Genomic DNA, 14766 nt, shown 5'->3' with positions numbered 1-14766 from the left:
AGAAATTAAATCCCCGGTGACCAATTAAATATTCTGTCCAACCAATAAAATTAACAGCCCTTATGATTGATTTGTATGCTGGCTTCATGAAAATAAGTTTCTGTGAGTGGGAAAGTTCTGGGCTTGGCTTGTAGCTACAGTTTTACTGGGAATTATGTACCTAAGTAAAAGTTAACCCATGGTAGTCTTTTGGGATTGGGTTTGAGGGTCTGGTATTTTGGTGATGTTTTGGAGAAATAGAGTACAAATATTTTGCTCTTGTATTATTCTTTCTGAGGTTAGGGGGGATAGCAGTCATGCCAATTCCATGGGTAAGGGATGTTAGTGAGAGAGGTCACGCAAGGGGGACTGAGTGGGCAATCACATCTTGGCAAGGGGCCACTGTGACCCCTTTAGCTGCCATGAGTGATTTTATCAAGGCGTCATGGCCTGATGGCTCCCAGCAGTTCCCCTCTTTTTTTATTTTTCTTTTTGAGCTGAAGAGACTTCAGTTCAATTTGGACTTGTCATATGGTAGACCCTAGGTGTCAGATGAGGACTGGAAAGAAAATAAGAATAAGAAAAATAAGGCAAGAGCAAATCCACAAGCATTAAGGGTATGGGTCAAATCATTGTTGGAGATGAAGGAGGAGATGCTGTCATAAAAGGAATTAGCAATGGATGAGGCTGAATAAAGGGAAGTACGAGTGATATCCATAATTTGTCTGTGTAGTGTTTTGACATCAATCGAAAAGTCTGAATGATTCCAAATGCCAAAAATGTGTTGCTTTGTTTTCCCAAGAAACATCTGATTAGTTATGAGGGGAGAGACACAAATCCATTTTAATTCAGCATGACATTTTGATTTGAATCTCACTTTTATTTTATAGCTGATTTCCAATATAAAGAATAACTTCTACAAAGACATTTATGTGGGCTTCTAAGCCTTTGTCTATATGTTCCTTTAAGAGGGCAATGGAAACATTCTTGGAAAGATTATCTACATGTTGTGCAGTTTGGACTGTCTGAACAAGAGCGGTGATCAGTGCTGTTGATGATGCTGTGATGGATATCAAAGCAGTGATACCTAGAATGACCTACAGACCTGTGGGATAGAACTCACTTTAATTCAGCCCTGATACAAGTACATGTTACAGGTTTATTTTCCTCCACTTAAATTTTTTACACATAAGACTTTGATAGTCTATATTTCATCCAAAAATTATTTTTTCTTTGTGTTTTTGAGATTTTTTATTTCTCTTGTCAATTGATTCATATAGCTCATAACTCTGCCTTACATCTCTGAGAGATCCCTGTGTTTTTCAATGCTCTCTTCAGGGGGAATGTACTATTATTCTAAAATGCAAATTTTAAATTCTTTTGAGAGTAATTTTAGGATAAGAAACATGCTACCTCTCCGAATCCAGAAAGTGAACTCTTTCTTCCAATCCAGAAAGTGAACTGTTTGGAGAAGGCACCATAAAGGTGCCTCCTCAGACCACACACCGCACCAGAAGATCCAGAGTGAAGTTTGGGATGTGGTGATTTGAACTGTATGGGGTTGAATTACTTGTTTTGTATGTATACCCTTATGCTGAAGGGGACTGTTTCCTAACTGGCTTTTTGTCAATGTGCCTAACAATCATGGGTTTGTTCTTTTCCCCTCTATTCCCAAATTCCTGTAATTTAAAAGTTGATTATGTTAAATGATCAAATTGGAGAGACTAGCCCCCCAAAATGATCATCAGGGGAGAATGTATAATTGAAAATCTGTTACTCTAAAAAAAGAACTACATTTCCCAGGCCACTGACTTCCTGACATTACATACTTCCAGGAAGCAGTGAACATGGTGGCAGTGATAAGGCAGGGGTTTTGAAATGACTGATCAGCCATAGGCACAAGGTTTTTATTTTGTATCTTCTTTATTCCTTCATTTCTAATAATCATTAATAAATCCCTTAAAATATATTTTTACTATTAAGATTTAATTTTAATTTTTACACAACATGGTTCTATTTTGTTAGATAATAAACTTTGTAAAATATAATCCAGGCATTGGATATTAATCTAAATCTTACATTTATGGTGACCACAGAAGTAGAGTTCAGAATTCTTAATTCTGAGTAGATTAGTTTGAAAAGAAAGCATGTTTCTCCTATCATGGCCTTGTGCCAGTTTTCTGAGCTTTGCTGCTACTGCTGCCTGCTCCTACCTCCCTCCCTCACTGCTTGGGTGCTACTGCTGCTGCTTTTCTTACCGTTGCTGTTGCTGCAAGCTGGGAGTCCTTGGAGCTGGTCTCTTGAGGCTAGGAAAGTACAAATCCCTTTCACTTACATTGTCAGTAGCTGGATAGCGATTGTTCACTGTGACCCCTTAAGCCAGGTGTGTATGTGTCTTTTAGCAACAATTAGACTCTAATCCTCCTGGCTTATTTCACAGGGGGGGGGGGGGGGGGGAGAAACCCAGATACTGCAACAAGATTCTATCTCCAGTTTAATATTCCAGAAAACTGGAGGAAGAGTTAATCTTATTAGAAGGTATTGATTACTGAGGTAAAATTAACAAATTTTAGCTGTATTTTGCTCTCTGTATTCTTCTCTTTCCTTTTTCCAATCCCCCATGTGGTTCTCAAGCATAGTAGCCACTTGAACCCTATTTTTGCCCCCAGCCACGTGGCCTGAAAGCAGCTCTGGAAAAACTTGGCCTCTGGCATTTTACCCCTAGAGGGGAGGGCAAGGAAGGTTATTCCTCCTAACTAGAGACAGGAAGTAGAATTGCAAGGAGGGCTCACTCTATGGAAGGACAGTGCATTACTTATCTTAAATACCTACTGTTCCTGAGTGCACTAGTCATTTCAATTAGCTAGAATATCCTGAAATTCAGGGCAGAAATTCATCTCCCTAGACCCCCTTGCCATTTTGGCCTGCCCAGTCTCTACAACATATCCAAAATGAGATTCCTCCACACTATACCCAGTGCAGGACTCTACCTCACTATGTGAGATCCCAGAGATGTGACCTATGGAATGTAGGTATATGATGACACTACAGAGGGGAAGGAAGCTAGAGTCTGAAGTTGAATTTGTAGTTTGTCAGACTTCATTGCTGTGTCAATCCATTCATTTCTGAATAGTAAATAAGGCTCTGTAACAACAAATATTGTAATTTGATGTTCTCAGCTACCCTCAGAGCTGCAACAAATTTACATTTTGTCTGTGCCAGCATGTAAGAACAGGATGAATGGGATGTTAAGAATCAGTTTTTAGGATAACAAATTTTCTAATTCCACAAAGCTGCCACAAAAAGGAGGTGGGAAAATTTCCATCACAACATAGTAAGACTGGAGATGAATATGAACACCTCTTGACATAGCTTTTATTTTTGATGTTTCTCCCTAGTGTAGCTTTCATATATGGTATGATGTAACAACTGAATATATTTACACATTACTTGCAGTCATAACGTTACTCCAGTGTGGGTTTTCTGATGTGTAGCAATATTGGATTTCTGATTGAAAGTCTTTCCATACTGCTTGCATTCATAAAGCTTTTCCCCAGTGTGGATTCTCTGCTGTACAAGAAGACTGGAGCTCCGACTGAATATCTTTCCACACTGCTTGTATTCAAAAGGTTTCTCCCCAGTGTGGATTCTCAGGTGTACACCAAGATTTGAGCTCTGACTAAATGCCTTTCCACATTGCTTGCATTCATAAGGTTTCTCCCCAGTGTGCATTTTCTGGTGTACAGCAAGACTGGAGATATGAACAAATGCCTTTCCACATTGCTTGCATTCAAAAGGTTTCTCCCCAGTGTGGATTCTCAGGTGTACAACAAGACTGGACCTCTGACTAAATGCCTTTCCACATTGCTTGCATTCATGAGGTTTCTCACCAGTTTGCATTCTCTGATGTACAGCAAGATGGGAGCTCGGATTAAATATCTTTCCATATTGTTTCAATTCATAACGTTCCTTGCTAGTATGGATTTTGTCATATCCAACAAGACTGGATCTGTGTATAAAAGTATTTCTACACTGATTATTTTCACTAGATTTTTCCTCAGGGTGTATTCTTTGATGTTCAATATGAGATGAATTTTGATGTGCAACACAGAATTCCCTAGAAGGAAAGTTATCAGGACTGCTACACATGAATCTTTTTAAGTCCATTTCTTCCACAGGATAGCTCACCTCTGTTGGATTTGACTTGATTTCAGGACTAATCTCTCCTTCTAAAAGAAATAATCAGTAAAACATACATGTAGACTGACATATACACATATATAACTATCTCCAATCCTCAACTCTCATAAAACAAACCACTTTCTATCCTATTACCTCAGGTAAGAAAGTCTTCCAACTTAAATAGGTACAATCTGTCCTTTGTGTGAACTTTAGATTACTGCACCCTACTTAGTCTAACAAAAACAGGAATGTCTACACCCATACTTAAGGATTAAGTATTTAGGAGGATGGCCTATGACAGAGATATGCTAACAAATAACAAATCAGAAACAACTGACAGACCCCTGGGCTGTCCTAAATCAACCTTAAGCTACCATTGGTACATGTGAGACTCAGGAAAGTGATATAAAAACCATCTATATTTCGTGGCACTTCCTCTCTCTGAGTCTTTCCTCAGAGAAGTGGCTCTGGCAGAAGCTTGCTGAGCATTTTGGCATCTTGGCATGGTGGCAGCTATTGTCCGGTTTGGCAATGAGTTTTCCCTTGATACTATACTGGGAGAAGCTGAGTAGCCTAGTTCAGGTGAGACATCTTCACTCCCTCATAGCTTAGGTGATTTTTTTCTCCTTTACCTTTCAAACAGTATTCTCTTAGTAAAAGCCTCTAATCTTTTTCAAAGACCTTGTGGCAGAGGTCCTTGAACTTCCCCTGGCACATAGGAGAAATCCTATAACCTCTTTTTCTCTCTTCTCCTTAATTCCTTCCCTCTATATTAATTAAAATCACCATAAATTTCCCAACTGACTTGGGTATTTTATTTGGGATTTTCTCTGGCGACTAAATTAATTTAGATTAGGTCACAACCCTAAAATTATCTTTACATTTGAAAATGCCATTGCCTTAATGCTAAAGAACAATTTAAATAACAAAGAGCCTCCCATATGATCTCATTGACTCTTCATAAGAAATTTGGGACAGGTGTAAAAATACACTCGAATCCAGGACTTCAATCCCCAGAAATCTTTGCTCCACTTCCCCAGAATGCCCTCTAATCTCACTGAATTCTCATCTGGCCGAGATCACAAAACTTTATTTAAAGGATTTCTCCTCCTACTGAGGGCTTTTCAACTTCCATTTCGGAGCAGACATGTCTCTTTCATGATATGAGGTTATCTTGTCTAGGCCTCTCTGGCCTAGACATGTAATTTCTTATTCTGTATTTTCTTTAATCCTTAACCTTTAATAAACCTCTAAAAATATAATACTCCTTGCAGAGAGAAATTTCTACTGCCTCAGTTTCCTTGAATTTTAATCTTTACAGTTTTGGCAACCACTTCGGAAAAGCGAAATATCTCAGTCTTCTGATTCTTTTCTCTACTTTAGTTCAGCCTTTCATAGCTACTGCCTAGAATTTTTTTTAAGCCACATTTCTCTGGTCAAGGTTTTTTTACCCTCACAAAGCTGCTGCTCATTCCAGCCATTAGATAGCTCACAGGCTCCCGGCTCCAGGCCCTGCCTGCCTGTGATCTCTGGCCTGCTAACATCTGCTCCTGTCTGCTAAGTTCTGCCTGCCTGTTTCTCTTGCTGCTGATCCTGACCTCTCTCCATCCTCACCTGGTGCTCTGGCTCCCAGTCCTGCATTCTTGCCCTGACCCACCCCAGTGGTCTCTCGCCCATCTGGCCCAGCGGATCCCAGTCCAGCAAAAACTGGCCTCCAACCCAGACAGCTCATTGCCCCAGCCCCAGCCCCAGAACGGAGGCTGCTGGTAGCAGATCCAGTTTCTTCAGTATAAAAAACCAGCTGGTAAAAAAACGGGGGTATTGGCCATGTGGGTGGAGGGGAGAGACAAGAGGGAAAGGAGAATGGGTAATTTTCCCTTAGGCTAAGGGGTATTGACCATGTGGGTGGATCATAGGAGAGAGAGAAAAGGGAGAGGAGAAGAAATAAACTTTTCCAAACAGGAACTTAAAAGCAATGGGCTATTTAAAAGGCTACCTTTTGACTGTTCTGGTATTTTTATCGATTTCACCTGCGTACAACCTTTTTAGCTAACTTTGGGGGAAAATCTCTGTCGCTCAGTGAACTGAGAGCCAGGCCTAGAGATGGGAGGTTCTCAGTTGAAATTTGGCCCAAGACACTTCATGGCCATGTGGCCCTAAGCAGATCGCTTAGACCTCATTGCTTACCCCTTATCAATTTGCCTTTGGACAACAGACATTTAAAATGGATAAAAAAAAACAAAACACCAAAGAACTTTAAAGACTAGAGGTTATAATTTTGAGGCGTTTCAGACTCCAATGGTTTATACAAATCTGCATTCTATTGCATTTTACTGTCTGCTTTGTTTAAGGTTTAACTTTGTGATTTTAAATTCATATATTACTGCATTAAATATTATTCTGTTACACTGAATCATTTTAATGTACTGAGTTTTGACTACTGTTAAATTCTGTCGCTTTTCCCCTATAACTATAAACAGCTGTTTTCTATTTTGAATTTGTAAATTATCACCTAAAGGATGGATAGACTTCATAAAAACTGGTTACAATTGTATAACAACCTTTGGAAAATTTAATGTGTTAAATATCTCAACTGATTTTAAGGGTTTTTAAACATAATTTTTGGAATTTTTTTAAACAATCTCTGGTTATTTTTGCCTGCCCCTAACACGAGGTGTAAGACCAATTCTAGCTGAAGTGAAATACATTTTATGACCCCCAACTTTCCCACATTTCTAAATATGTGAATAGAAGTTGGGGCAGTTAATCTCAGGACATTTGTATCCCTAAAAAGCCTCCAAAAATGAGCACCTCTCATTTGTAACTCTTCAGCTCACTACTTTACTTCCACCAGAATGATATATAGATTTCTTGATTATGTTCTTAACCCAAAATGAGTTTTACTTTGTTTAAAATATGGCTTATTACCAAGGTTGAAAGATTGTTTTGATTGTAAAAACTTGTGACAAATATCCATCAATTCATAGGTTTTTTAAAAATGCCATACAGAAACTTTTGTGAAATATGATAGTGTGTTTGTTTGCTATTGTAATTAATTGGGCTATTGAGAATTTTGGGGATATTGATATCTACATATTTATAATACTGTTCTTTAAAAATGAAAAATGTTACCTTGCTCAATTCATTTGTCATGCTCAATTCAGTAGATCATGGCCAGATATGAAGAGGAAATGGATCTCATTTTTGGTGAGAAAGCCTTGTATGCTATATTTTCTTAGCTGACACAGAATGTCAATGATTATAAGCTATATTTTTGAAATTTTTAAAGCTCTTTTATTATTATATTTTTCTTGCATGTGCAATATACTATTTCAGTTTTTTTTTATTTTTCTCTTTTATATTTCAAGCACATGTCACCAGCATTAAGATTTTCTTTAACCTTCTGATTTTGCAGTAATATAAGTTTAAGATACATTTGCTAATGCATGCCCAAAAGGCTAGAGACTATAAAAATGATGCCACTAATTATTTAAAATAAATTATGGGACTTTGCTTAATGATTCTGTCTGATTCCAGGACAAGATATACACAAAAAGAGCCATTGCACAGGGCCAAAGAAAACCCAATCCAGGATGGATTGATGCACTTCTAGGCCAATACAAAGGTTTTGAAGCTAGTGTGAAGACTCGAGGTTACTGTGTTTAACATGCTAGACATAGGCTTTCCTTGTGTCCACACTCACTCTGAAAATACTCATAGATGAGTATCCCCAAAAACCTTGGCTCCTATAATCTGGTCCCCTTTTCTGCCTTTCATAGTGTGGTACCTTTCTGTAGTCTTGGCTTCTGACTGGGTAAATGCATCATTGCTTAGATCATTTTAATTGGGCCCTGATTCAAGGACCTGTTATATATTTATTTTTCCTTTACATGGAATTTTTACACACATAAGACTTTGAAAGTCTATATTTTCATGCAGTATTTTCTTTTTTATTTGGATTTTTCTAATATCTTTTTAATTTCTCTTGCCAATTGATTCATATACCTCCTACCTCAGCCATGCATCCCTAAGCAATTTTTCAATCACCCTCTTAACAGGGGAATGTAAAATATTATTATTTAAATTGCATAGTTTAAATTCCTTTTGAGAAGAATTTTAGGTAAAGAAAGATGCTACTTGCCTGAATCCAAAAACTAAACTGTTGGAGAAGACACCATGAAGAAGCCTCCAGATCACAAGTTGCACAAAAATGAACTTTGGGTGTGGTTGATTGAACATTTATTTGTATGTATACTTTCATGCTAAAGGGGACTGCCCTCTAACTGGCTTTTTGTCAATGTGTCCAGCAATTATTGGTTTTGTTCTTTTTTTTTTCTCTTATCCTCAGATTATTGCAATCTTTAAACTGATTATGTTTTTATGATCCTTTGGGGAAGTCTTTCGTCCCAAGAGGATCAAATGGAGGAGATGTAAAAATAGACTTGAATCCAGGACTTCAATCCCCAGAAATCCTTGTTCCACTTCCCCAGAATGCCCTCTAATCTCACTGAATTCTCACCTGGCCAAGATCACAAAACTTTATTTAAAGGATTTCTCCTCCTATTGAGGGCTTTTCAACTTCCATTTCGGAGCAGACATGTCTCTTTCATGATGTGAGGTTATCTTGTCTAGGCCTCTCTGGCCTAGACATGTGATTTCTTATTCTGTATTTTCTTTAATCCTTAACCTTTAATAAACCTCTAAAAAATATAATACTCCTTGCAGAGAGAAACTAATTTCTACTGCCTCAGTCTCCCCTAAATTTTAACTGTTACACAGGCTAGCTTTATTACATTCCTAAGTGAGACCTGAGAAAGGCTGGATGACTGATTTAATCTGAAATACTGGAAGCTGAGACCAAATCTTGTGACTGGGTGTGCTCTGTCTAAAATACTAGACAATTCACTTTCAATCTTTTTGCTTTCATTTTCATTGTCTAGACATTCACTTTTCTCTTCATAGGTATGACACCACTGGGTGCATGTAGACTAAGTATTCCTATTATTTCATCATCTAGCTTCTCTGTAATCATTATGTAATTCCCTTCATGATTGCTTTCCACCTTATTTTTTGTTCTAGTAGCTGAGATCAGATAAAGAAATTCAGCACTCTTTTGGGGGGGCATTTATCCAAGGTATAAAAGATTTTGTTGAGTTTCCTACTCCTTGAGAGAAGCCATTACTTTTCTTTTAATGCCTCTTTTTAATAAAACTCTTCTACTGAATACAAATTAAATAAAAATATGGTATTGCCAATATTTACAAAGATGTCTCATATATTAAGTTGAGTCCTTGATCCTTTTGTAAGGAAATGGGCAAGAAAGCTCCTACAGGAGGCAGCTGGGTAGCTCAGTGGATTAAGAGTCAGGTTTAGAGACGGGAAGTCCTAGATTAAAATCCAGCCTCAGACACTTCCCAGCTGTGTGACCCTGGGCAAGTCACTTAACCCCCATTGCCTAGCCCTTACCACTTTTCTGCCTTGGAAGCAATACTCAGTGTTGATTCTAAGACAGAAGGTAAGGTTTAAAAAAAAAAGGTTCCTACAATTCTCTTCCTATTTCCACCTCATATAGGTACAGGCATTTTCATGATACTGTTTTTAAAAATTCCAGTATAGGTGGTGGTGCATTCTCATTGGACCGGAGAAACTGGCTAGGATTCTTAACCATGAGCAAGTCACTGTAATTCTGTTGGTCTCAGGATCTTCAACTATAAAAGTATCAAGTGACTGCCAGGGTTTGTGAATTTTAAAAACTACTCAGACTGCACTGTAGAAGATTTGATTTAGCTATTAACATTTCTAACCATGGAGATACTTGGTCTAACAGAATCAGGAATGGATTGTGAACAAGTTCACAATCTTGAGGAAGATAACGTTGTAAACTCCTGATTGAACAATGAAGGTACTTAACTCATACCTTATAGTGAAGCTAAAACTTAAGCTAAGTCTAATTTAAATCTATTACAAAAGGGTGTTAAGTACCCATAAAGGTCAAGTAACTCACAAAAGGCAAGCTTAACTACCTTCATGTCTATATTCTAGATTGTGAGCTCCAGGTCAGCCCAGATTGGTATTATCCTTCCTTTGTATCTGCAGAGCTTACCTTGGTTCCTAGAACATATTTCTTATTTAATACATGTTTACTGACTGGGTCCTGGAATTCTGTCAGGCCCAAACTCTACCAGAATCCTAGTCTGGAATCTCTCCTGGAAGGCAAATACATCCTCTGGCCTCAGTTGTGATTCTGCCCCTCTCTTCCCCATATTTCTCAGCAGTCAACAGTAACTCTGTTGGAATTAGAGTAGACCCAATGCTGGAGATCTCAGAGGCTTCTCTCAAGGCTCACATCTCCTGAAAGTGAGGTGCTGTAGTCACCTGATTGTCCAAGAGCAGCACAAAGACTGAACCCTGAGATCAGGAAAAGGCTTGGGCTGATGATTTAGGGAAAGCTTAGCCCTGGATTGCTTCCAAATAAGGCAGCAGTCTTCACTCCTGCTCATAGGCTGCAGGTCAATGGAGAGAAGGAAAATCAGGAAACCAGCTGCCTGGCTGCACTCGACATTGAGGTTCCCTGACGTCAGCTGGATCCTCAACTGGGCAAAGCAATGCTATGACTTCTCCTTCATGGATTTCATTTGCCACCCACCAAGGCAGCCTTCCAAATATATCCCTGGTGTCTAGCTCTCCTTCATGGCTTCCTAACAACTCCTACCTCACCTTCTGAGTTGAGAACTTGGCCTCATATTCCACTGAACAAAAGCTGGACCTCTCTGCAGAGCTCTCTCTTATCCTCCACCTTTCACCCAGCTCAGCTGCCTCCTTTTCCTCTCTGGCCTCAGGATCCCTCATCTAAGCCCATCTATTCTTCCTTCAGGACTCCCATTGTTCTTTCACCTTCAGCCTTTCACACACTAATGAGATAAGGACTCTCTTCCTCTGGGAAACAAACCATTTCTCCCCAATGCTCCAAACACTCTCACTTGGTGTCTTTCTCCTCAGGAGGTAGTCCAACATCTGTTCTCAGGTACATGGCTAAAATACTAGACATGGCCCTTTGCAGTGAGTTATCCTGGTGCTTCGCCCTTGTTTTCTATACTATATTTCCCCCCAGAATCCTCAGTCTGGCTCTCCTGAAGCCCTAGGCCACCTCCCCCTTAAGACCTCTCCACTGCTCCTTCCCTCTCATAATGAGCTTCCTTCGAACTGGGATCTAGAGGGATTTCATAGAATTGTTGGCATTGTGCTATCTGCCCTAACAGAGGGTGACTTCCTGGAGGGCACGGGATGTCAGCTGCAGCGCTTTATGTCCCCCATCACTTAATCCAGGACCCGGCACAGAGCAAGCCCTCATACATGTGTCTGGATACTAAACAGCTCAGAGGGGATGAGCTCAACCCTTCTGGCTCCTGGAGGAGACTTTCAAGTCTGAAATAATGACTTCTTAAGAGGATTATAGTCAGATCTCATGAAGGGAGCTGATAGGAAATGGAATCCAACAGCCTCATCATATAGATGGGGAAATTGAGGCTCAAGGGTTCAATGACTTGCTCAGGGAACCCGTGCTAAAACCTCTGAAAAAGAATTCCATGTAGCATCCTCCTGATCCCAAATCTAGCACTGCCTTCACCAGAGCACCCAGAAGCCTATGGTCACCCTCCCTTTCCCACGCCTCTTTTGTCCTCCTTCACCTGGGCAGCAGCTCTGTAGGCCTTCTGGCTTCAGCATGCACTGGACTTCCCTCTGCTCCAAATAAGAGATCACTTCTTGTGGGGGAGCTGGAAGCCCTAGGAATGGGGAACAGGCAGGGAGGAGAATTGAGAGAAGTCTGTCACTGAGTTCTCCTGAGGGAAAGTTGGGGGAGTCCAGTGACTTCACTCAAGACAATCTGTCCATGGGGTTCCTCCAGGAGTCTGCCTTTCCCCCCTCAGTGAATGTAATGCAATAGTCCAGGGTAGGATGGACCTATTAACCTCCTGGGAGACCGTAAAATGAGCAACAGCCCCTCCCCACCCCACATCCTGCTCTGGTCCATTCTGGAAGAAACTCTTAAACTTCCAAACTAGATGCAAGGGTCAGTGTTCTGGGTCAGTCTGATGCTCCAGATACAGGGACCTTGAGGAATCGGCTTCTGTCCCATCACCCTGCATTCTCCTTCCTCTCTGACACCTCTTTGAGCCTCCTGGACTCTTCTCCCCTGGAGCTCTGCCTCCTTTCCTGTGAAACCCAACAATCCTCCTTGGGTCCAATGCTATCTCCCAGCCAGTCCATTCATTCTGATAATCACAGAGGTGGGCAAGCAGGGACTGCAGGAGCCATAGAGGAGAGTTTCTAGAGCATTTAGAATGAGGAAAGGAGGGGGAAGAAGGTCAGGGAACCAATCTGGAACCGTAACGGTTGGTTCTGAGGCATTTTCTTTAGAGAAAGACAGGCTGAGTCCATAGTTTTCCATTATCTGGAAATGAGAAGCAGGTAGAAGGGGAAACCTAAGGGGCCTGGGATTAGAGGCAGGAAGGCCTCAGTTTACATTTTGCGACAAGCAGGTCCTATGTGAGTGCCTGAGAATAAGCCACTGAATCAAATTCATTTCCTCATCTGTAAAACAGGGATAATTTTGTCTCTGAATTAGGAAGATGAAAATGAGGAAGAAGTGCCAGAATATTACAGAGATAACCAGCAGAAGAGCCCCAGGCAAGAGCAGATCATTAGAAGCTGTTCATCCCTTCCCTCCATTCTTTACTGGCTCTGCTGGAGGTTTTGGGCAATAGGAAGGAAGACTAAAGACAAACCATCTCTCCTGGGGACACCACGGAGCTGTGAGTTTATGATGGTTAAAGAGAAAAAGATCCCCAATAGAGGGGAAGAGGGTGGGAGGAATAACCTCCTGAACAGTTTTCTCAGATGGCTTTGGGAGACCTAATTCTGGGTCGTGGAGACGAGACAGAAGCAGCTCTGAGATTACTTCCACGTCTGAGATTCTCCAACACGCATTTGATCTCAGACTTCAGGAGCACCAAAGGGAGCCCCCAAGGTCTTTAACAATGCAAAATCCTTTTACAGGAGAAGCAGGCAGCAGGAGGGCCCTGGCTGGGGACTCGCCTTACCAGCCCTCGTCCCTTCCTCATGACTGAAAACTGCTCCCAACCCTGCCTGCTGCTGAGGGCGATTTTCCTTGGATGGCAGACTTGGGCGGCAGAGAGAGGGCTTCTTACCCACAGAGAGCAGGTTCCGGGCATTCTCCAGCATCACCTCCTTGTACAGCTCCTTCTGGGGAGGGGACAGGAGGCGCCACTCCTCCCGTGTGAAGTCCACAGCCACATCCTGGAACATCACCACCTCCTAGAGCAGCCCAAGCAGGGCACAGAGGCTGAAAGTCACATCACAATAAAGAGCCCACCTCTGGTCAGTTACAGGAAGAAACTGACCTACAGAGAAAGGAGGGGCCCAAAGGTCCCGCCCTTTGTCAGTGTCAGAGCCAGCACTGTACTCCCTCAAACTTATCAATGAGATTTAACCTTCTGTTTAGGAATTGGCGCATTAAAGGCACATAAAGAGGCAAGTCCCTGGCCCCTTTCAGTGATAGGCAGTATTCCTCTGCTTGTCCTTGGAGAGCTGCCTCAGTTTGCCCTCTGGTTAAATTTCTCTCCCAACACCTGTAAATGTGAGCTTCACAATGCTGGACAGAACAGCAGATGTTCGCTAGTGAAGAGGAGTCTGCAGAGTTTTTAGGAAGAGACCCCAAAAGGAAGAGACCATTTGCTTCTTGAACACCCCAAGCAGCAGAAATGCAGGAGGAGTGAATAACTAAAGACAACAGTAAAGCCAGAACTAGAGACGGGAGGTCCTAGGTTCAAATCTGGCCTCAGACACTTCCCAGCTTTGTGACCCTGGGCAAGTCACTTAACTCCTATTGCCTTAAAAAAACAAACAAACAACAACAACAACAAAACCCATAGACAAGGACAAAGGAGGAAACCTGGGAAGAGCTAAAGGTAAAGCTGAAGACAAAGGGGATCACAGGAAGATTCCTGTGCTGTCCCATCTGTTCTACGGAGACAATAAACAGACACATGGACACAAATCAAGCTCTGTCTAGGAGAAATGGGGAAGAATGGAAAGGATGGAGGTACTCTGAGAGGGACGAGGGAAGGTTTCTTGTAGAAAGTTTTGAGTTTTGAGTTGGGACTTACAGGAAGTTTAAGTTGATCAGTGATCTGAAATGTGGAGGGAAAATATGCCAGACGTGAGGTAAAGTCACTGAACATGTCTGGAACGAGACACAGCCAGATCCCATGGTGGATAGAGTGCCAGATCTGGATCACAACTACCTGCAAGTTTCAGGCTCCTTCCCCCCGCAAATCCCCCCCCCCTGCCCCGCCTCACCTCCAGAGAGGGGTCTCTGGGTCTGGACTGCAGACTCTGGTGTGCCCGGGAGGTGCTTTTACTGCCCTGGAAGCTCCGGAGCAGACAGGAAGGAAGAAGCTCTTCCGGCCTGCGCTGCTGCTGTTTCTAACTAACCATCTATAAAATCGATTTCTTCTTTAGGCAGTAAGAAAGGTTTCCATCTCCGAAAATCATGCCAGATGGAGTCATATGCATGAAGGAGAA

The 14766-nt window shown here is 41.4% G+C and overlaps 1 protein-coding gene across 1 annotated transcript; it reads right to left on the bottom strand.

Annotated features, from left to right (window-relative positions):
• Nucleotides 1-838: 838 nt before the first annotated feature.
• On the bottom strand, nt 839-14490 carry LOC130458151 (zinc finger protein 239-like). The gene is made up of 3 exons (XM_056821234.1): nt 13371-14490; nt 11850-11945; nt 839-4208 (listed from the first exon to the last, which is right to left on the bottom strand). The coding sequence occupies exons 1-3, from the start codon at nt 13486-13488 to the stop codon at nt 3436-3438; spliced, it is 987 nt and encodes a 328-aa protein (XP_056677212.1). The 5' UTR covers nt 13489-14490; the 3' UTR covers nt 839-3435.
• Nucleotides 14491-14766: the final 276 nt, after the last annotated feature.

This window comes from Monodelphis domestica, chromosome 3, assembly GCF_027887165.1.
Source record: "Monodelphis domestica isolate mMonDom1 chromosome 3, mMonDom1.pri, whole genome shotgun sequence".
In the NCBI taxonomy this organism is placed as follows: Eukaryota; Metazoa; Chordata; class Mammalia; order Didelphimorphia; family Didelphidae; genus Monodelphis; species Monodelphis domestica.
Note: the sequence above shows the minus strand (reverse complement) of the source record. Positions and strands in the feature narration are given on the sequence as shown.

Excerpts from the sequence above, each read along its gene's own strand:
- LOC130458151 (XM_056821234.1), bottom strand. The coding sequence starts at position 13,488 with ATGTTCCAGGATGTGGCTGTGGACTTCACACGGGAGGAGTGGCGCCTC. Across the intron at positions 11,946-13,370 it reads CCGGAACCTGCTCTCTGTGG|GGCTTCCAGCTCCCCCACAA; the intron begins GTAAGAAGCCCT and ends CCCCATTCCTAG. Across the intron at positions 4,209-11,849 it reads CCTACAGAGCTGCTGCCCAG|AAGGAGAGATTAGTCCTGAA; the intron begins GTGAAGGAGGAC and ends TATTTCTTTTAG.